The sequence below is a fragment of the Lissotriton helveticus genome, chromosome 1_1, assembly GCF_964261635.1.
Source record: "Lissotriton helveticus chromosome 1_1, aLisHel1.1, whole genome shotgun sequence".
Lineage (NCBI taxonomy): Eukaryota > Metazoa > Chordata > Amphibia > Caudata > Salamandridae > Lissotriton > Lissotriton helveticus.
The window spans coordinates 1,855,171,462-1,855,195,761 of record NC_136057.1 but is presented as its reverse complement, the minus strand read 5'-3'; the positions used below and the strand labels follow the sequence as shown (position 1 = coordinate 1,855,195,761).

General features: G+C 41.9%; 1 protein-coding gene across 1 annotated transcript in view; it reads right to left on the bottom strand.

Moving 5' to 3' along the window:
• Positions 1-24,300, bottom strand: part of EDEM3 (ER degradation enhancing alpha-mannosidase like protein 3) — a 501,369-nt gene that overhangs the window by 116,034 nt on the left and 361,035 nt on the right. The window contains exons 15-16 of the mRNA XM_078641446.1: positions 14,927-15,081; positions 13,878-14,031 (exon numbers count right to left, since the gene is read on the bottom strand). Coding sequence (XP_078497572.1) covers positions 13,878-14,031; positions 14,927-15,081 — 309 coding nt within the window. The remainder of the gene's footprint in view (positions 1-13,877; positions 14,032-14,926; positions 15,082-24,300) is intronic.

Genomic DNA, 24,300 nt, shown 5'->3' with positions numbered 1-24,300 from the left:
CACAGCCGGTAACCATAGCACACATTCTATTTATATGCCCAGTGTATAAACCTCCGAGGCACACATGGTTGAAGCCCATTTGCTTGTTGAAGGGTCTTAAGACTGGCAAAGAGGCGCTAAGGATACTAAAAACAGACTGCACGGAACCTATAACAATTGCTGTTGCCAAATTTTTACACTGGATGTGGGCAATCCGTGCACATAAGCTAAGCTTGATATAAAGGTTTTTAAAGTAATTTTTAAATCGAGTCACAATAATTCTGTGGTACTTATTGTATTATGGGCTGGGATTCTCTACATTTTTTTAAAAATAGTTTTATCTTCTTTTTTAGATTAAATTATTGTGTATATGGATGGAGTAACCTGTTGATTCAAATCAAATTCTTTATTTCGGCATGAATGCCATAAAAGAGTCACAGCACAATTCATTACATTAATATAAACATTTTTGTCAAAAGGTTTTAAAACATCAGTAAAAGTACATTTCTTAATACAAATAAATCTAAGCACAACCGTTTGTATGTACCAAAGATCCCCCTATAATTACTAGGGCACATTCTAATTCTGTTTTTAAGGATATACTTCATTTATAGCTGTTGCCCCTTTTTTTTCCTTAGGAAAAAGATTGAGTGTAAGAATCGACTAACACTAAATATTATTGTTTGATTTGTATTAGTTTTAAGTATTCTCAGGGCCTGGTTGCATGATCTCAGGCCTAACAATAGGCATAGTGGTTTGATCCATCTTATTCTAGCCAATACATAGGCGGGGCAGAAAAAGAAGATGTGAATCTCATTTTCAATCTGGCTAGAGTCACACATAGCACAAATTTCATCAGCCTCCAGGGATGGAGCATTAGACCTCCTTGACCAGCGTGCTAAGGTTGTTTTGGTCAAAAGATTACCATATCTTAATTTTAAAAATAGAGTTTTAGCAAGTGGGGGCTCTATCTCATCAAGAAAAGTCTCAAATAGTGGCTCATCCTTGAAGCTGAGAACATTTATTACTAAGGTTCCAGCAGCCGGAATATTTGTTGCCATGTTAACCATAAAACTCCAAAAGGCCCTTTTTAGTATTAGTTTTGGGTTGGACGGTAGATGTTCTGGATTCTCCCAGAAATGTTTTAAACCTATTTTGGTAAGCCAAATTTTAACACATTTTACCCATGGGATAGTTATTGAATTATCAAACCCCATGATTTCTTTTAGACCATCCCTGTAATCCTGCAATTCAGGCACCCGCCACAATCTAACCCATAACATCAGTGGGCGAATTATGGTGTAATGGTCAGTTCTTTTGACGTTTAGATCCAGTTCAAGGGGCACTAAGGGAGTGCCTCTTGGGACCCTTACCAGACTTCTCATAAAATTATTGTCCAGAACACGAAAAGTATCTTTTGACCCTGGCCCCCAAATTTCTGCGTCGTACAACGCTGCCGGTTGGACCTTGAATTTAAAAAGCTCAACTACCGGAGACACTGCTTTACTAGTACTCAAACTTTGTTTCCTAAGAATTGGCTTTACATTCTGAGTGAATGCCAGCTTGCTTTTTTCCATTTGGGCTCTCCAAGAGAAATTAGAGTCTAAAGTAACCCCTAAATAAGAGAAATGTGAGACCGATTCTAATTTAACGCCGTTCAGTGTTAAACAGCCTTTGTTAGTTTTTGGTGGATTAAGGGTCATACATTTTGTCTTTTTCCCATTTATCTCCAGTCCTTTTTTGCTACAATAATCACTAAAGGAATTAAGTAGTGCCTGGAGACCTTTCTTAGTTTGGGAAATCAGGATAGTGTCGTCTGCAAACAATAGTGATGTTACCCTTACTCCATTCAATTTTGGTGAATCGTTTATACATCCCTCTAGATGTGTAGGGATGTCGTTCACGAAAAGGGAAAAAAGTGTAGGGGCCATTACGCAACCTTGGCGAACGCCACGCTCGATAGGAATTTTTTGGGTCAGTTCCCCACTTGGGCCCCATCGGATTTTCGCAAAATTCCCTTTGTGCAGCTCTTTTATCTGGACCAATAGGCTATTTGGCAACCCTACAACACTCAATGTTTTCCATAAAAGATTGCGTGGCACTAAATCGAACGCTGCTCTCAGATCGACGAAAGCAACGTATAGATGTCCCTTTTTGATATGTACATATTTCCAATAAAGGCAGCAGAATCTAAATATCTGATCTACTGTGCTTACTTTACATCGGAAACCAGCTTGAAATTTGGTTAAGATTGCATTCTCCTCCATCCAGTCACTGATACGAGTTAATATATGTCGTGAGTAGATTTTCTGGAGAATATCCATCAGGTTGATTGGCCGGTAATTAGAGGGGTCCATCCGATCCCCTTTTTTAAAAATTAAAACAATTTCAGCTCCCCTCCAACTTTCGGGGAAATCTAAGCTAAGGGATAACATATTACACAAGTAATTTATATATGGTGCCCAAACTTTTAGATCATGTTTGTATAAATCACCAGGGATCTTATCCAGGCCTGGAGCTTTGCCAGTCTTTACCAGGTTAATTGCCATCTCTGTTTCGACTAGTGTAAAGTCCAGGCAGTCAGTGGGGTATTCAAGGTATGGAGCATCCACATCGGATTGGGCATCATCATACTTTTTATAGAGGTTAGTGAAATGGTTGACCCATGTTAGCTCGTCCAAGTGGACGTCCTTGACCACTCTCCCTACATGGTTCCCATTGGCTACTAACCTCCAAAAACCTACGCTATCATTAGTTTTAACAGCTAGCAGCATGTCAGCCCATTTTTCTTCCTCCCAGGCTTTTTTGGAGGCCTTTTGTACTGTCTTATAGTTATTCCTTGCTATTTTTATATCAGATAGAGTCTTAGATTTGATAGCTGATATAAGCGCCCTTTTAGATTCCCTACAGATTCTATCATACCATGGTTTACCTTGGGACAGATTCTGTATCTTTTGTTGGTTTTTCTTGGGCATTTTAGTAACTAACATTTTTAAATCATTAAAAAAAAATTTGTGCAGTGACATAAAATAAGTAGGATTTCCCTCGTCTACTTTGGAACCTATGTATGAACCAAAGGTCCCTGCAAAAAGTGTGTATATATCAGCCAGGATCTCACCATGGTCCAATATAAAAGGCCATTTGAGGACTCGTCTATTATTACTGATATGTATCTCAGTGTTATCTCCATTATTTACATCTGCTGGTGATGTACCCGCTACTCCCTGAAACAAGTAAGCTTCTATTAAAAGGCTCAGGGGAAAATGATCACTTTCTAACCTGTCCTTTACCTCGAGGTCCAGGATACTCGGCCAAATAGGAATAGAGACAATCACAAAATCTAAATTGCTCTTGTAATTATTTCTACTGAAGGTTGGTCTTTTCAGATTATCAGACGGAAGTCGTCCATTGCAGGCCCTGAGACAATACTCCGCACATAATTTTGTTATTTGGACTGCCAAGACCGAACATTTAACCGGTTTGACATTCTCCAGTGCTGGGATTTTATTAGCTTGGTCCTCATCTTCGAAAATGTCGCTGAGCCCCAGGACTGGTTCGTAATTGCAATTTAGGTCACCAGCCAAAATGACGTGATCGTCTTTGCCATCTAATCTACTTAGAAAAGAGTCTAGTTTGGCTAGTATGGGTGATTCTTTTGATAGAGATATTGGTCTATTATAGACATTTATTAGGAGGAATTTTTTTCCTTCGCATGTGGTGATTTTTAGCGCTAATATGTCAGGAGAATTTACGTCTACCACCTCAATCTGTAACCTCAAGTTAACTTTCACCCAAATTAATAAGCCCCCCCGAGGGCCTTCCACTTTTGGATGGGGTGGCGCCTATTCCAAAAGATTTAAACCCTAGTCTATGAGGCGTTACCACCGCCCAGGTCTCCTGTAACAGACAAAAATCATTGATATCAATGAATCTTGCCCATTCGGGGTCCCTTAGGTTCTTTGAAACTCCAGCTATATTCCAGGAGACTAACCTTAGAGGCTCCATCGCATCGACCAGGGTCTCAGATTGAGCCACCAATGTTGTCTCCTCAGTTGTTGACATTCGTCTCAACATTTCTTCTGCTGCTCCTAAAGCATTAGGACCTCTTCCGCTCTCCCCCTAACACTTTCAACCTGTTGATTCACTTTCCTACTGTGGCAGTTTTCTTTTTATCCTTATGAAAATGGAATTTTTTTTATGTAATGTCTTTTATGATATGTGTATCGAAATAAAGACTTTTCGAACAAACGATAAAGATGGCATTCCAGCCTGTGTTTTAGGCATATACTGTGGCTATTGCAATTCGGCTGCCGATTAAGTGTCCTGGGACCATAACATACCTGTCCTCCATATCCGATTTGTGGGCGAATGGTTTTAAGCACAGAGATCTATGAAAGAAAAGGGCTATCCCCATTGCGTTGGCTGATGAACGAAATGCCAGAGGGCATGCCTTGCGTCTGATGAGGTGTTTGTCTTGCTTCTGCATATGATTGTCCTGCTAGTACACTGAACCTTCCCTCACAGAGGAAGGGCAATATTTTTGTTCTCTCATTCGGAGAGTTAAGCCCCTTTATAATTAATGAGATCAACCTAACCTTCATGTGCATTTAGAATAAAAGTGGATATTACATGTGGCAGGGTGTACATCACCTTGCCTTTTTATCCAGCATTCCCTTTACTGTAACAATATTGAACTCTAGCCCGTGGAAGTCTATCCATCTACCTATAAGCCTCCTTACGTTCCCCTAAAAACCTCCTAACTGAAAATAAACAATTACTAATTGAGTTAACAGAAATTCAAAATGAAAAAGAAAGAAACACGGACCAATGTGAGCTGTGGACCCCCTCAATCAGGGGATAAACCAGATTCAGTGTGGCTGTGTGTAGAATGGTGCTCCTGGGACTTCTTTATTTTATAAAAGATTTTCAAGGCGTTGTATGTTTGGGCGAGTATGTTGATGTTAAGGTTGTGACAACATAGGGGTATAGTTTTGAGTCCTCCTGGGAGGAGTACAACCACTACCACCTGCTTCCATTCTCCTTCAACCTAGACAGAAAGAAACTTCTAATACCACACAGCTACTATTGAACTACAAATACGAAGTTCTCTAATTCTTGTAGCTCTTTAATCTCTGTTGTGCTCTGGTTTTTGTTTATGATTCTGGTTGTATCATCACCAGCCTCACCTATATTATCTGAAGGACTTTAAGGGTCCTCATTGTTCACCCAAACATTGTGTGGCTCTGTACCTTTCTGAGAAATGGGATGTCTTGTTCTGGTTTCAAAGGAAAGCCAAACTAAGCAGTACCTGCTGTGATCATTCCGGAGCTTCTCTGTGAATGGACAAAATTGATGGCGGTGTTAGAAGACAGCTGGTGCAAAGTTGTGCTCTAAGGTACAATATCATAGTTGTGGAATGAGACATTCTCTGCTCCTCGCCGTTAGTAGGAACCTTTCATTTTCTTTAAAGCTCTGATATTTGGCAAGGATCTCTGGGCCTTTTCACTTAACCAGTTTGTTTTGGGCCTTTTGGTGAGCTCTTTTTATGCCGACCTCTTGGTGGTCTTCCCCCAATATGGAAGAGAAAAGGCCAATAAGGAATGCTTCAAGATCCATTCTAACAGCCCCCTCCGTCAGGCTCCTCATCTCATCTCATCTAAATGTTTTCATCTGTTCTTCACATCTGAGTTGCAGGTTCTGCTTGTGATCACAGGGTGGCTAGATTTGATCTCATGGACGATTAGTTTGTCATCTGCCATTCAAACTCTGCCTCAGTATTTACCATCTCCGCCCCTACAGAGGATTTGTCAGTGCTTAGACCAAGGTATATTGCATTCACATAGTCTAGAAGTGATAGTACCAAGGCTATCAGGACCTGTACCAGGGCTGCCTGGGTCAGTAGCCTGCTTATCTTTCTGATTTTGCGCAGCTGGTTGAAATCACTGCGCCTAAATGTGATTTTAGGGAGAGGTCGTTGCCTATGGTAATCCCTAAACTTTTCACTGAGGGGGAGGGAGCTGGGGGGGGGGCTAATTCGCTTGGCCAGTACTGTGGAGTCAACAAAGTATTTTAGTCTCCAACCAGAGTGCTGTAGACAGTCAACATATTTGCACAACTTAGGGCCTTACTAATCACAGCATTAGTTCACAGGGGAGTAGGGAAGAGTGATGAGGAATCTGTGGGAAGATTATGTACCACCAGAAATATCGCTACTGAAAGTAGTAACCTTTTTTCCCAATTGATTCATTTTCCCACAGATTCCTCGCCCTATTGATGAGTTCCAAAGCAGAACCTCCCTTGGAGATGAGTAATAATGGAAAATCAAGGAAATCATGCAATACAGCTTGATCACCATATCGGTCACTATATGCCAGAGAAGTGAGGCACTCATCACGAAGTCTGATATGTAAGGCTGTAGTGCTCTGAAAAAGTATAGCTTCATTTTTTGCTTGAATGTCTATACAATAATGTTCACTAAAACATTTGGCTGACCCTATTGAGGTATATACAGACACTTTGCCAAGATAAGTTAAAGTAGTCCTCCTTTTTTGGCGTAGCATACCACTCTTCGTTATCTACATTTGTGTGTTTCCTATTTGATAGCATACATTAATTATTTGTGCAATCCATCTTGCAATATTGCCCTTAGGTATAGGTGTTACCAATACCAGTGGGGCATGAACAACAAAAAAGTGCTTACGTTTTCAAATATTGTTTGTCTCCTGAATGTAATACATTACAGCACTTATCTAATATATAAAAAGATCTGTCTGCTACAATAACTATTTTGAAAGCAAGACAGTAATTGTGTAGACTTATTGACATGGAAAGGTGATTCTACTGAAGATTAAAAAAAGATGGATCTGTTCTTATTAATACCGTGTCGTTTTGAACAATTAAACATGGCTTTTCAACTGTAATCCTATAACCCTTCTTAAGGAAGTGTTTGCTATTAGAAAAGATTTCTTTAAGGCCTGTAATGCTGTATATTCACGGTTCTGCCTACTCCAGCCACCTAATGTTAGGCAACTTGTTTCTTTTGTAGATGTTTTGAGTGACAAGGTCAGTCGTGACTCTTCCCTTAGGCCACAATGCATCAGGACAAATAATCCACCTTGATTTCTGCTCAGCAGATGAGCAGTGTAAGTGGAATCAAGTGCCAAAGACAAGTGTACTGTACATTGTGAATTGTATATTGAAAATAAAAAGCCAAATATCTGTGGTCATCGCTGGGTTCTAGGGTGGAGGCCGAGCACACGTGAACATTCAATACTACTCGTCATGAACAAATGGTTACAGGATAACATTTTTCACATTTGTGACTGTAGATACACATTCTCTACATATATTGTATAGCAGTTTATCTCCAAAGTGGTGGCTCTGAGCATATGATGCGGATGTTGGATCAAGGCGGTTAACAGTCTGGCCAACTAAAACCTGCTGAGGGGGTTTGAATGCTCACACAGTAGTGTTTAGTGGATGTTTGTGGTGCTGACTAGATGGAAACTTTATAGATTGTCTGCTAAAGGGATGTTAGCTAGAATGTCACAGTGCCTCCTTTAGGCCATAGAATGTGTTCTAGGGTAAATAGTGCCCACTTGGCTTTGATCTGTATGCATTTACCAATCCATTTCGCATTGCCAGTTGTGAGATGAAACATCCTATGTGAGGTGTAACAAAGGCTACTAAACCTTTTGTCTGTCGATGTAGTAGAGAAGTGCATTTTTAACAACTAGGGTGTGTAAACCCATCCTCTACTGAGTCTGGGTATGGGAAGATATGCAGCTCAATGGTTTAATATGAAAAGATGAGACTACCTTTGGCAAGAATTTAGGATTTGTTCTAAGGACTATCCTCTCCATATGGACTTTGATGAAAGATTCTTCTATTTTTTTTAATATAGTGCGAACTTGACCCGGCATAGGGTATCAGAGCGCTTTACTTAGCACCAGTTGCGTTACATGAGGACACAGTCATTATTGTTAGGCATGGGGAGATTAAGTGATTTGCCCAGAATGTTCAGCGCCATTGCCGAGACTCGAACCCGGTTCCCCAGATTCGAGGTCGACCGTCCTAGCCGTTAGGCCAACTCCTCTCACTCTATGTTAAAAGCCTGCAACTCAACTGATGCATCTGAGGGAGACAATTGCTATCAGGAAGGAAACTTCCCATAGCAATAACTGCAGATCACAGGAGAGGAGTACTTCAAAGGGTGGACTAGTGAGCCGTGCGAGAATTACAGTTAAGTTCTACATGGGGGCTTGAGGCGTCTTTGTAGGTATAATTTTCTTAAGCCCTCCAGAAAGGCTTTAGAAACAGGGATTTTGAAAAGAGGTCTATGTTACCAGTACTGCATGTGAGCTGCAAGGGAGGCAGATGTAGACAGGTGGAAGTTTATGGTATCCCTGCTTTCAGGAGACGTAACAGATAGATAACTTGCACGGACACTGAGGGAGCCTGCGAGTTGAGCAATACAGTAGTGGACACACCTTTTCCACTTTGCTGCATAGCAGGCCCATGAAGTGAGCTTGTACGCCTTTCACAAATCAGCATACACACCCCTGGAACATGAGGTATGTGAATTCCATGACCTCAGGTGTCAAATCACTAGGTTGAGCTGTTTGGGATCTGCAGTTCTTGGTTGGCTCTGGTTTTGAGTGAGAAAGTCCAACCTCAGATGTAGTTTCTCATGTGGGCTCACTGAATTCTCCAACAACTTGTAATGCCAGGATTGCGTGGCCAGGTCGGCACCACTACAATGATGGCCATGGATACCCCTCTCACTTTCTTCACCAAGCATGGAATAAGAGAGGAGGAAATGTGTAAGCAAATATCCCAGACCAGTTCATCCATAGTATATTAACCAAAGACTATGGATACGTGGAGTGGAGAATGGTATTTTTTCATTTTCAATGGTGAGGCACTCGGTCAGTTTATGTTCATGCACTTGTTGATGCATCTTGCTTAGCAGGTCTGCAAAATTACTGTCTACCCTTGGTAAATGCGCCACTAATGGATGAATGTTGTTGTGAATAGCTCATAGGCAAATATCCCGGGCAAACACAGACAGCTGGTGGAGAAGTGGGTGCCCACATGTTTCAGAAAGTAGTACATGGCTGCCATGTTCATATTTATGAGGACCGTCTTATCCCAGACAAGCTTGAAGAAAGCTGTAAGAGCTAGATGGATAGCCAAAACCTCCAGATAGCTGAGTGACACCTGTGGTACGGTGGGGTTCAGGTGCCTTGAACAGTCATGTGGTGGTGAGTTTCCCTCACCTTGACGGTCACGAAAGGGCCTATTGTGTTCCACCATAGGAGAGTATATCAACATTTCGCATTTATCAGCATTAGATCCTTCCACTGATCATCCGCTTGTGATCAATGCCTTGCAAGGCGTTCTTGTTGTGGGCAATATGCAGCCTGACAACAGTACGGCAATGAATTAAACCATGATCCTAACTACTTTATTACCATCCTTTCAGTAAGAGGATGTCCTCACCGAAAATGAGGCAGCAGCTTTTACAATGTCATCACCCTCTTGGTCAGGGTATTAATTCTCAGTGACACTGTGTAGGATGCAACAAAAAGGGCTGGATCTATAAGGGCTGAAGGTGACTTTGTTAGTGAACACTAACGTGTGGAGTAATTACAACGCTGGGTGTGTGCTAGGCATTGTTGCAGTCTGACGCTCTTGATCACCCAGTCGTCTAGATATAGAAAGAAAATAACAACTTGACAGAAGTGCCTCTTTCGACATGGTTAGCCACCCACTTTTTACATAGACAATCATGTGGTTTGGATTGAAAGTGCAAAGGGTCTCCGTAAACCAGATCTCCTGTGCCAGAGCGCCTTTCCTAAAATTGCACCACGTTTGGCACTTCAGACCCCCCATGCCCCTGTTTCCCCTTGTAGTCCCTAGTAAATGGTACCTAGGCCCTGCAAACTGCCACTGCAGCCTGCATGCCTTGGTGCAGAGAAAAACGAGAACGTTGACAGGGCACTCGGGCAGTACTGCCTAAAGTACAGGTAAGTCGCGCCTCTTGCAGCCCTTACAAGCCCTAGGGCAGGGTGCACTATATTTCAGGTGTGGGCATATCTGCATGAGTTGATATTCCCCACCAATATTTAAGTCTATTCTTAATAATGTACGTGCCAGTGAAGTCACAGAGAGTACATGGGCTGGAAACTTGACAACTTGAGTTTCCCAGCACCATGCTGGCTTTACTGAAAGAGGGTTTGCTACGAAACAACTCCTCTGAATAAACCCACACTGATGCCAGGGTGGGATTTATTGAAACATGTACCCAGAAGGCACCTCAGAGGTGCCCCCAACCTACCAACCCTGGTGTGGTCTCGGACTGGCTTTAGGCAGCCTGCCACAACTACACAGGTTACTAGACGCCTAGGTTGAGAGCCCCTGCTCTCTGAGGCCAGAAACAAAGCACACCCTGGGCAGAGGTATCACACGTCCTTCCCCAGGATGAGCACAGTGCTCAAGAGGGAAGCTTCAAAGGCATTGCCGCCTTTGCAATGCGACCCCAGCCTCTGCGGCTAGCAGAAGATGGCAACTCCCAACCCCACTTTTGGTGGGAGAACCGGCAGGAAAACCTAATTGATAACAGGTGTGCCCCTATTGCCAACTCCACCCCTCAGGTGCTGGAGGAAAAGTGAAGCACATTTTTCAGTGCCAACCATCTTGAAGATGGTAGGACTTACCAAATCAGGACAAGGGCAATGCTCCCCCACAGGAGGGTGGCATAATAGTGGGTGTAGACACCCCAGGTGAGAGACCCATTGGTCCCTACCAGTCACTCCCCTGTACAGCCACTATATCTAGTATTTAGCTGGCACACCCAGAGCCAGAAATCAGATTCCTAACAACCTAGGAAGAGCCAGACACTACAGTGTCACACCAGCAGAGAAGACTCCAGACACCAATTGACTTGGCCCTAGCTCTACAGGCCTGTCTGCAGCCCTCGACTATCTTGCACCAAAAGACGACACGTCCTGCAGCCCATCGACCTTCAAAGCCTTGGGAGGACTGCCTGCCTTCGACAAAGACCAAGATCTCCTGTGGATAGCGGACCTTTGCAGAATAAACCAACTTTAAAGAACAAAGAACTCTGCCCAAAAGAACTGCAAAACCCACAGCCAGACCCATCTCTGCACCAGACACCCATGGCCCAAGTCCAAGTGACCCACCAGTCCTGTGAAGGTTCACCAGTGCTTCTGAGCAAGAGTCCACCGTGGGCAGAGCCCTGCTGGACTCCACCTAGACGTCTGCAGCCTCAACTCGAAGACTCCCCCTGATCACGACCTGCCCGATCAGACTTTTTTGACGCCTAAGGACACCCCTGCACCGAAGCCCCTGAGCCTTCGGGAGCCCGATCAATGGTGTCCCTAAGTCCTCTAGCATCTCCAATTCCTTGGGCAGCTGTGGGTTTTCTTCTGGTCTCCTGGCCTGAGCCTTTCTTCAAGACAGATCTCCCCCACTGGTTTGCATTGGGCCCTTGACGCTGTGTTGGCACTCTGCACCCAGCCGCCCCTGTGCCGCTGAGGGTGTAAGTTTATTGCGGTCTTGTTCCGCCATGCCCCCCCCTCCTACACCTAGAGACTGGGTTACCAAACCGCTTGTAACTTTTTTTTCCTTCCTGGGATGACGAGTTTGACTTTCAGAGACTCCTGGACATTTTGGTAGCAGTTTTCACTATGCCCTGAGCATGGAAAAGTACTGCACAAATCTTTCGGTTTTTTACAAGGTTTCTGCAAGGAAAATCATCCTCTTCAGCCATCATGTGGCTCTTCACCTTGTGGTGTTGGGTGGCCGATTGTATTAGTGCGTGATGTGCAATGGTGTCATCAGGTGTAGAGGCCTTTGTGTGGTAAGGGTCTGGCTCATCAGTGGGTTCAACATTATAGACCTCCCACAGGTTGGTCCCTTTCCCAGACACTAGACGCTCAAAGTATGAGTGCTAATAGTGGTATGGACTACTAGGGTCTGAATCTGTGTGAGGAGATTCAGAGGGAGATTGTGGATAGTGTGTCAGTGGAGGTGTGTGAGGGCGTGGAATGGTAGTGGTGAAGGGGAACACAAAGGGAGAGCCTATTGAGCTTTGGAACTGACTCAAACCATTTTGGCTCAGGAGCTGTAAAAGCTCAAAGGATAACTTCCTCTTCTTAGGGATATGGAAGGGTGATATATAAATAATGGGGCAGCTGGGTGCAGAGTACCAATATGTTCCCCATAGGGGGATGAATGTATATCTTCTGCTGTCTCACGTCAAGGACTTTGGGCAAGGGATTGATCCCTTGGTGGTGACAGATCTCTGTATCGAGAGTTTCATCAGCACCGGTCTCAAAGCTGGCCTAGGCAGGCATTTCAGAATTTACTTTAGATCTGAAGCTTGATTGTTGCTGCCTCAGGGCCAAAGGGGCATCGGCGGGCGGCAACGTTCTTCACCCTCAGACGAGGCTTACTCAGTGTCAAAGGAGGCTCTTGGGGTCAAGAAGTGTCTGATGGAGGAGCCCGACACAAAGATTGATGCCTATTCAGGCTGGACTCAGGAATGGGCCCTAAGCATGGACCAGATCTTCTGTTCCAGATGCTCTGCCTTTTCTTGCAAAACATTTCACTATATAGGACATATTTAGGTGTTTTTATGCACTTAACAGAGTGCTATAAAAACCCACATTTCACAGGGAACCGTGCACTATGAGAAGTATTTCACGAAGCTTTGCCAAATACACATATCATAATCACAGTACAAAACCATTCTTCAGTGCTTTACCATAGCCAAGAGCGCTAGGATTGTGTCAAGGCAATCTAATTGATGCAGTAGGGTCATATAAATTATGCTGCAAAAGACAAATTATGTGCCACATTCTCTGCCAATATTATTTTCACCTAATTCAGCTAAAAATAGCATTTTAGTGAAATTGGAAAATTCTGAAACAGATTATGTGGTAAATATTGAAGATTCATAATTATGCAGTTAACACAATCACAGAATCATATAAATCCAATGGTCCTCACTATATATCCATATATGTTGTTATGTGTACTTGTAAAGCGCACTATCAGCCGCGAGGGTATCTTATCGCTCAGTAGGTGTATGTACCTAGCCCGATCGATTGTAGGTTGGTTAATTTAAAAGGCAGGTCTTCGGCTTCTTGCGGAATTCAAGAAGAAAGGAGGTGGCTCTGATGTGGAAACGGAGGTCGTTCTATGCTTTCGGTGCAATGTAAGAGAATTCTCGTCCTCCTGATCTGGTTCTGTGTAAGCGTGGGATATTGGTGAGTAAGGTGGAGTCCTGCAGAGCATGTGTGCATCTACACACACACACACACACACACACACACTTCAGGATCTGTGATAGTCATAAGGGATCTCGCACGTGGACATGTTAACGAGTATTAGTCATGATCCCCTGGTAGGAAGTACAATTTGTTATGTTTAATGTTATACAATAAGTATGAACAGTTGAATGTATATCAGACCTTGACAAGAAACAGAAACTCCTTTCTAACAATTATTTAGAAATGAACACCTTAGTCTCAGCTGTGAAATAAAAGGATCTCTCCTTACTGATATTATTTGTGTATTGTTCAACCCTACACATAAAAAAAATCAATACATTATGTTTGAGAAAACATAGGTATCAAATTTACATGAAGTTTTTGTTCAGTACATACATCGTAATAAAGAGGGTTCCAAAGCACTCCACATGAGAGTTCATGTACAAAAGGAACAAACATACTGATAGAAAATGCAATTGGGAAGTCTAAAGGATAACAGACTTTAAAACAAAGAAATGTAGAAAGTATTTGCTTTATGAATTAAATTGCTTACATGGGATATCTTTAATGGTGCAAATGTTAAACATTCTACGGCCTTACCTGGTTGGCATGCTGTACCAACTGTACTCTGCCATCCTTGAGGTGAATCAAACTGACCCCCATCTTCCTCAGGATTTCCAAGTGCTGTGGGTTACTGGCCATGAAGTCCCTGGCTCTCAGAGGAGGCTGGAGTCCACCACCGGAACTCTCCTCTCTGAAACAAGCAGGAAAGAGCAATGGTCATGTATGTGAAATGTCACGCCTTTTCACCAAAATATAAAAATTAGGAGCTAGCCCTAACTAAAGGTAAAACCAGAGGAAAAGGTTTAAAAAATGAGTTTTCGGCTATCTAAAATGAGCATTTAATAGAAAAAGTTAAAATCATATTTGACAGCAAAATAGGTAAGTAAAATATTTAATGTAATGTTTGATCCGCAGAACAGAGTTCCTGTTTTTCTGAAGGATGTGGAGAAAAAGATGCGTTGTTTAAGTCCTATAATGGAAATACTTTTTTGGTGCAAACACATTGACATGAGAAAGTGAGAATTTTGGAGAATAATAATCTAGTATGTACTTTGCACTTCCAGGCTGTAAATGCATAACGAAACACGTATTTGCTGAACTAACCACTGTTAAATTATGGATTGTCAAAATTGCAAATTACAGAAAATCTGAAAATGGCAATACAGAAGGAACATCTAGATGCTAAGTTACCTATTTACTACTTTTTATGTCGTGGTCTCCGCCTTTCAGTTCCATGCATGTCGACAAAAGGCAGATGTCGGTATGAAACTATGTTTCAATAACAGTTCTAAAATTGGATGTGCATGATGTGGGCATTACATGGGAAAAACACCTATGGACCCTCATTTGATTCCCTCGCTGCACCTGGAAAAAAACATGTCAGAAAGTATGCTAACATTCTTACTGCATGTCATTTGGGATTCAACTATAGCCTTTATGATTGCGTTTCATTGAAAGTTTACGGCTTGTTGTAGGTCACCCAGAAAACCCCTCTTATCAGTTGAGTGCAAGCATGAACAATGTCGAACTGCTCTCAATATTATTCATTTGGCTTTTTATAGAAGAAAAACAAATGTATATCTTACACTCTGGTGGCAACACGAGGACAATTGCTGTCCACCACATTTTTCAGAGGCTCACGGATACTCTGAGCATACATTGGGTCGTTTGGAAATAGGATCTGAGTGTTCGGACACGACCAGTCAAAGTTACTATCGTCCAGCTCAGTGTACTCACTCGTCTGTAATGTAAAAGGAGGATAACAAGTTAAAGTAAATTACCAATCCCTGCCCTTGTATTTAATGTAATATGACTAAAAAGAATACCATTTAGCAAACCCATTTCGGAATTATTTGTCTGCTCATGGTGGTAAAGCGAAACCTTAAGCTAAAAACAGAATGTTTAGAATGCACTAGCGTCAACAACACGTCAATACTGTACCACTGCTCCAGGTAACATTACAATATCACATTTCAGACTAATAAGGTCCTGCCGAATCCATTCTTGGTAGACACTACTTGCCTCATTTTGTTGTTCAAAATAAATAATTTCATGTATTTTAGACATTATCTTCAAGACACTGTCTGGAGCACACAAATGAAACAGAGAAAACAGACCCAATTCTTAAACATAACAGATCATTTTTCTGGCCAAAGGAAACAGCATGTGGCACTTGATTTAGCTTACTCTGAGACAATGTGTGAATAAAGGTTGCAAGACTAGTTCAAAAGCACAGTATAAATGGCTCGACTAGAAAAGGTAGGCTGCGGTCATAAACAGCAAGGTGTATGTTCCATAACAAACCCAAGTTTGGGACCTGTCCTCAAACTGATATATAAACAACTGTAAAAAGCATATTTTCAGGAAGGAGAAAGTCTGAACTTGCCCACTTCTGGAAGAATGCCCCAAGAAACGCATCAACGGCATCCTTTTAATTGGGGGCCAAATAGGATGTTGAACAAGCTGGACAGTCTTCATTTAAAATCAGATTTTTGAGAAAAGAATATGAATTAACGAGCTCCAGAACCGAGTGGCAATAACTTGCAGCTTAATGAAAATATTGAAAACAAGCACATCCAAATAAAAATTCCAATAACGAAACATATACTGTTTACTCGAAACAGATAATATCAGTTCAACAGTATACATGGGTGTAAAATACAAGGAAAAACAGTTATGTGTTTTACTAAATGTGTATAGCGCAACATGAAGAACAACTGACCCCAATCACGGTTAGCTTTTGCGCACTCCCACACTTGTGACTTATTTGACATCCCCATAAGGACTTTAACATCTCTAACCTCTTTGATGAACAGAAACATTAAGCAGGAATTTCAGTATGACATTCTAGAGCTCCTGTTGCAGATAATCATATGGCCTGCATAATATTCTTCAAAACTTCACAGGATTTACTAATCCTCTGGAAAACGAGTGATCATCTTACATAGAAGATGAGGAAGGAGCTTAGTTCCTGCCCTACAAAGGTTTGCCATGTCAACGCATTGTTTGAACACTGAAAATTCTCCCTTTGCTATGCTGGAGGAGTAGGAATTCCGTTAACCAAATTTGGCAAGACCAAAGAAAAACAAATAATTTTAGCCTGAAGTTGGAGCACCTGTTTAACTTCATAACATTTTGATAAATTACGCAAAACAGTGAAAAAATAAGATTTCGCCCACTAGTCTAGGAGAATAGAATCTCTTGTGAATTGTTTTACATTCCAGGATAGGGTGAAAAATAAAAGCACCAATTACTGAATTCCATAACAAAAAGTTCTATCTTTGCACAACAATTACTGAACACAATAATTAGAACTTTCCAACTGACATCCCACTTGTATGGAGCACACAATTCTTAAGAAATATCGTCATCACATTTTTCCTACCAGGAAGATAAGCCGAAAACTATTGTCAGCAGTTTGCATCCATATGCCAGACTGAAAACAAGATGAGATTATTTCCACCCTACTGCACTACCCACATCTATTGTCCTTGTTTAGATAAAACACTGCGGTGGTTTCATATGGATTCAAGATGCCATCCGAGCCAAGAGTGTCTGAAACCACCATTCCGTAGCGACAAGACGGCTGGAAACATGTTCCACGCCCTGATTTAAGGTTCTATTTATCTCTGAAAATAGAATGAAAAGATGTCAGAGGAATTTTGTCACTGTATTAATAAACTGAATTATTCCATAGCATCAGATGAGACTTAAGGTAGCCAAAAAACTAATTTGTGAAGCAAATCGCAAAACAGGTGTGGGTGGGAGCTTGTGGCAAGCCAATACTACCAGTCAGGAATAGAAGAAGAGAAATTAATAGAGTTACTTAATAGAGTTACTTAAGCGCAGCTGCAATTCTCCAGCACTGGTAACCTCGGTAATCAATGTTAACATGGCAGTGTACCTTCAAACTCAGTAACATTAACCACAACCATAGACTAAACGCAATAAATCAACTTTATTATGTGACCCGAACCACGGTCAATCCGGTGATAAGATCCAAAGCTCCTCCTTTGATAGAGGTTTCCAAGTGCCATATTTTCTAAAATACACAGTGTTAAGCTAGAACCTCTTGAATCTGGAGCAGGGTTGATCAAACTTAAAACTATAAAAGATATTGTTGGTGGAGATCTACTGTTACAGGTAACTCTTCTCAACCACTGGAGCTTTCAAAAATTCACATGGTCAAGATTAGCAAAGCAATACAATAACAAGCATTTGCAATGCAATAGGTCTCGCATTAGGAAAGTTTGAGCTATTGGTATTGTAAATGACAAATTTTGTATTTATGTGTTAGTTTTGAAAATAGCGAAATTAATAGCTTTGTCATTTACAATGCTAATAGGTATAGTTTTCGCAAATGTGACACCTATAGCATTTGTAATGCAATATGCGTTTTATATACGTGACTTACATGTATTGATATTACAAATAAATGGCTTCTATTTATTTTTTAATAATAATACTTAAATAAAAGTTATTGTAATTTATAATGGCAATAGCTTAAAGTTTTGTAAATAACTTTTGTGAAGATTATGTTCAGTGTATTTTATTGTGACGAAAATCCAAGAATAGATGTGAAATATTAACATCTTTTCTGTGACATTTATAATAAAGCTTGAAACATTGAGAGAACATATTTGAACTAGTTGTTGAATGGTTGCACAGATTGATGCCGTGGTGGCGCTGAGTGATGTTGTGGTGCCCCTGAGTGATGCTGTGGTGGTGCTGAGTGATGCTGTGGTGGTGCTGTGGTGGTGCTGAGTGATGTTGTGGTGATGCGATATATAGAGTGAGGGCGATAGATAGATAGAGAAAGGGCGATAGAGTGGGGGCGATGGATAGAGTGGGGGCGATAGATAAATAGAGTGAGGGTGATAGATAGATAGATAGATAGAGTGAGGGCGATAGATAGAGTGAGGGCGATAAATAGATATAATTATGTGGCACTGAGTGGTATTGTGTGGAGTGTGTGTGTTGCATTCAGTAGAGTGTAATTATGGGGCGTGTAATTATGTAGCACTAAGTGGTATTTGGAGTGTATGTTGCATTGAGTGCAGTGTAATTCTGTGGCGTGTAATTCTGTGGCACTGAGTTGTATTTGGAGTGTATGTTGCATTGAGTGCAGTGTAATTATGTGGCGTGTAACTATGTGCACTGAGTGGTATTTGGAGTGTATTGTTGCATCGAGTGCAGTGTAATTATGTGGCGTGTAATTATGTGGCACTGAGTGATATTTGGAGTGTATGTTGCATTGCGTGCAGTGTAATTATGTGCCGTGTAATTATGTGGCCCTGAGTGGTATTTGGAGTGTATGTAGCATTGAGTGCAGTGTAATTATGTGGCGTGTAATTATGTGGCACTGAGTTGTATTTGGAGTGTATGTTGCATTGAGTGCAGTGTAATTATGTGGCGTGTAACTGTGTGGCACTGAGTGGTATTTGAAGTGTATTGTTGCATTGAGTGCAGCGTAATTATGTGGCGTGTAATTATGTGGCACTGAGTGATATTTGGAGTGTATGTTGCATTGAGTGCAGTGTAATTATGTGGCGTGTAATTATGTGGCACTGAGTTGTATTTGGAGTGTATGTTGCATTGAGAGCAGTGTAATTATGTGGCGTGTAATTATGTGCAATTCCCCAGCACTGGTAACCTCGGTAATCAATGTTAACATGGCAGTGTACCTTCAAACTCAGTAACATTAACCACAACCATAGACTAAACGCAATAAATCAACTTTATTATGTGACCCGAACCACGGTCAATCCGGTGATAAGATCCAAAGCTCCTCCTTTGATAGAGGTTTCCAAGTGCCATATTTTCTAAAATACACAGTGTTAAGCTAGAACCTCTTGAATCTGGAGCAGGGTTGATCAAACTTAAAACTATAAAAGATATTGTTGGTGGAGATCTACTGTTACAGGTAACTCTTCTCAACCACTGGAGCTTTCAAAAATTCACATGGTCAAGATTAGCAAAGCAATACAATAACAAGCATTTGCAATGCAATAGGTCTCGCATTAGGAAAGTTTGAGCTATTGGTATTGTAAATGACAAATTTTGTATTTATGTGTTAGTTTTGAAAATAGCGAAATTAATAGCTTTGTCATTTACAATGCTAATAGGTATAGCTTTCGCAAATGTGACACCTATAGCATTTGTAATGCAATATGCGTTTTATATACGTGACTTACATGTATTGATATTACAAATAAATGGCTTCTATTTATTTTTTAATAATAATACTTAAATAAAAGTTATTGTAATTTATAATGGCAATAGCTTAAAGTTTTGTAAATAACTTTTGTGAAGATTATGTTCAGTGTATTTTATTGTGACGAAAATCCAAGAATAGATGTGAAATATTAACATCTTTTCTGTGACATTTATAATAAAGCTTGAAACATTGAGAGAACATATTTGAACTAGTTGTTGAATGGTTGCACAGATTGATGCTGTGGTGGCGCTGAGTGATGTTGTGGTGCCCCTGAGTGATGCTGTGGTGGTGCTGAGTGATGCTGTGGTGGTGCTGTGGTGGTGCTGAGTGATGTTGTGGTGATGCGATATATAGAGTGAGGGCGATAGATAGATAGAGAAAGGGCGATAGAGTGGGGGCGATGGATAGAGTGGGGGCGATAGATAAATAGAGTGAGGGTGATAGATAGATAGATAGATAGAGTGAGGGCGATAGATAGAGTGAGGGCGATAAATAGATATAATTATGTGGCACTGAGTGGTATTGTGTGGAGTGTGTGTGTTGCATTCAGTAGAGTGTAATTATGGGGCGTGTAATTATGTAGCACTAAGTGGTATTTGGAGTGTATGTTGCATTGAGTGCAGTGTAATTCTGTGGCGTGTAATTCTGTGGCACTGAGTTGTATTTGGAGTGTATGTTGCATTGAGTGCAGTGTAATTATGTGGCGTGTAACTATGTGCACTGAGTGGTATTTGGAGTGTATTGTTGCATCGAGTGCAGTGTAATTATGTGGCGTGTAATTATGTGGCACTGAGTGATATTTGGAGTGTATGTTGCATTGCGTGCAGTGTAATTATGTGCCGTGTAATTATGTGGCCCTGAGTGGTATTTGGAGTGTATGTTGCATTGAGTGCAGTGTAATTATGTGGCGTGTAATTATGTGGCACTGAGTGGTATTTGGAGTGTATGTAGCATTGAGTGCAGTGTAATTATGTGGCGTGTAATTATGTGGCACTGAGTTGTATTTGGAGTGTATGTTGCATTGAGTGCAGTGTAATTATGTGGCGTGTAACTGTGTGGCACTGAGTGGTATTTGAAGTGTATTGTTGCATTGAGTGCAGCGTAATTATGCGGCGTGTAATTATGTGGCACTGAGTGATATTTGGAGTGTATGTTGCATTGAGTGCAGTGTAATTATGTGGCGTGTAATTATGTGGCACTGAGTTGTATTTGGAGTGTATGTTGCATTGAGAGCAGTGTAATTATGTGGCGTGTAATTATGTGCAATTCCCCAGCACTGGTAACCTCGGTAATCAATGTTAACATGGCAGTGTACCTTCAAACTCAGTAACATTAACCACAACCATAGACTAAACGCAATAAATCAACTTTATTATGTGACCCGAACCACGGTCAATCCGGTGATAAGATCCAAAGCTCCTCCTTTGATAGAGGTTTCCAAGTGCCATATTTTCTAAAATACACAGTGTTAAGCTAGAACCTCTTGAATCTGGAGCAGGGTTGATCAAACTTAAAACTATAAAAGATATTGTTGGTGGAGATCTACTGTTACAGGTAACTCTTCTCAACCACTGGAGCTTTCAAAAATTCACATGGTCAAGATTAGTAAAGCAATACAATAACAAGCATTTGCAATGCAATAGGTCTCGCATTAGGAAAGTTTGAGCTATTGGTATTGTAAATGACAAATTTTGTATTTATGTGTTAGTTTTGAAAATAGCGAAATTAATAGCTTTGTCATTTACAATGCTAATAGGTATAGCTTTCGCAAATGTGACACCTATAGCATTTGTAATGCAATATGTGTTTTATTTACGTGACTTGCATGTATTGATATTACAAATAAATGGCTTTTATTTATTTTTTAATAATTAATACTTAAATAAAAGTTATTGTAATTTATAACGGCAATAGCTTAAAGTTTTGTAAATAACTTTTGTGAAGATTATGTTCAGTGTATTTTATTGTGACGAAAATCAAAGAATAGATGTGAAATATTAACATCTTTTTTGTGACATTTATAATAAAGCTTGAAACATTGAGAGAACATATTTGAACTAGTTGTTGTTGAATGGTTGCACAGATTGATGCTGTGGTGGCGCTGAGTGATGTTGTGGTGCCCCTGAGTGATGCTGTGGTGGTGCTGAGTGATGCTGTGGTGGTGCTGAGTGATGCTGTGGTGATGCGATATATAGAGTGAGGGCGATAGAGTGGGGGCGATGGATAGAGTGGGGGCGATAGATAAATAGAGTGAGGGTGATAGATAGATAGAGTGAGGGCGATAGATAGAGTGAGGGCGATAGATAGATATAATTATGTGGCACTGAGTAGTATTGTGTGGAGTGTGTGTGTTGCATTCAGTAGAGTGTAATTATGGGGCGTGTAATTATGTAGCACTGAGTGGTATTTGGAGTGTATGTTGCATTGCGTGTAGTGTAATTATGTGGCGTGTAATTATGTGGCACTGAGTTGTATTTGGAGTGTATGTTGCATTGAGTGCAGTGTAATTATGTGGCGTGTAATTATGTGGCACTGAGTGGTATTTGGAGTGTATGTTGCATTGAGTGCAGTGTAATTATGTGTTGTGTAATTATGTGGCACTGAGTAGTATTTGGAGTGTATGTTGCATTGAGCGCAGTGTACTTATGTAACATAATTATGTGGCACTGAGTGGTATTGTGTGGAGTGTGTGTTGCATTGAGTACAGTGTAATTATGTGGCTTGTAATTATATGGCACTGAGTGGTATTTGGAGTGTATGTTGCATTGAGTGCAGTGTAATTATGTGGCATTGAGTGGTATTTGGAGTGTATGTTGCATTGAGAGCAGTGTAATTATGTGGCGTGTAATTATGTGGCACTGAGTGGTATTTGGAGTGTATGTTGCATTGAGTGCAGTGTAATTATGTAACATAATTATGTGGCACTGAGTGGTATTGTGTGGAGTGTGTTGCATTGAGTACAGTGTAATTATGTGGCTTGTAATTATATGGCACTGAGTGGTATTTGGAGTGTATGTTGCATTGAGTGCAGTGTAATTATGTGGCATTGAGTGGTATTTGGAGTGAATGTTGCATTGAGAGCTGTGTAATTATGTGGCGTGTAATTATGTGGCACTGAGTGGTATTTGGAGTGTATGTTGCATTGAGTGCAGTGTAATTATGTAGCATGTAATTATGTGGCACTAAGTGGTATTTGGAGTGTATGTTGCATTGAGTGCAGTGTAATTATGTGGCGTGTAATTATATGGCATTGAGTGGTATTTGGAGTGTATGTTGCGTGAGCGCAGTAATTAGGTAGCATATAATTATGTGGCACTGAGTGGTATTATGAGGAGTGTATGTTGTATTCAGTAAAGTAATTGTGTGGCGTGTAATTATGTGGCACTGAGTGGTTTTGTTTGGAGTGTATGTTGCATTGTAATTATGTAGCATATAATTATGTGGCATTGAGTGGTATTGTGTGGAGTGTGTGCTGCATTCAGTAGAGTAATTATGTGGTGTGTAATGATGTGGCATTGAGTGGTATTTGGAGTGTATGTTGCGTTGAGCGCAGTGTAATTATGTAGCATATAATTACGTGGCACTGAGTGGTATTGTGTGAGTGTATGTTGTATTCAGTAGAGTGTAATTGTGTGGCATATAATTATGTGGCACTGAGTGTGCACCTCTTGGCCTGCCCACTTGCCCAGACGTCAGTGGTGAACGGGGCTGCCCTTTAGTGTACAGTCATCGGTTCTCACCTCTGTGCCATCCTCTGGCTCCTAAAGGCCGGCTCTCGGGTGCGCTCCTTGGCCCCGGTGCACCCTGGTGTCTCTGGAGGCCCAGCACGGTGGGCGAGAGGGAGAGCACCGGAATGAAGATCTGCCATACCTCGGGCTTTGCGCTGGCGCCGGGGTCCCTGCGGACCCCCCTCTCCTCGCTGGTTCCACCTGCCAGAGTCAGAAGGCTTGCCATCTTGCTCTGCTTTCGCTCAGGATTGTAGGATTGTGACCCCCAAGCCCTCTCAGCTTCTTAAAGTTTGTCTCTTGGGGAGAATGGGAGGGGAGACTCGATGGGGGGCGGGTTGCTCCCCAGATTCTATAGATATGCTAATGTGATCATCTTTCCCAGCTGTGTTGGTGCCAAGGCGGGAAGAAGCTTGGCTGTCTCCTGTGACCTCTGCCAGGAGAGCAGCTCAAATGCAGCGCTTTGTTATGGAACAAGATCCCCGGGTGCAATGCCTTCCAAACAATGGATTTCTCCAAGCGAGAGCCTACCTCGCTGTACTGTGGACGGGAGACGCTGTGCCCGCCTCCCTGCTCGGGGCCGCGCTGACATTGGCGGCCGCCGAGGCAGGAAGACAGGCAAACACGGACGAGACGTGGGCGGGGCCTGATCGAGGTTTCCGCTTCCCCCTGCCTGGGGGAAACTTTAGCTGTCGTTGCCGGTATCCCATGCGGTGGAGGGAGACCGGAGGTGCTGCAGAAAGCCCCGGGTCCCAGGAGGGGGCCCGGGTGAAGGGGAAGCCGGTGGAGCTGCGCGGGGCTCCTGTATGATGGAGCGAGCCCCGCGCTACATGAGGAGATGCCGCCGCAGGAGCCCCTAAGAACGGGAGCTCCAGAGCAGACCGGCAGCCTACCGGTAAGTGGGGCCGTGTTGTGGTAGCAGAGGGGGGCGTCGGGGCACATTGCCGGTGGCCGCGCCCCCGTGTGCTTTCCCTCCCTGCGGGTGCCCGTGTTTAAGACAGTGTGCACGTCGCAGTGC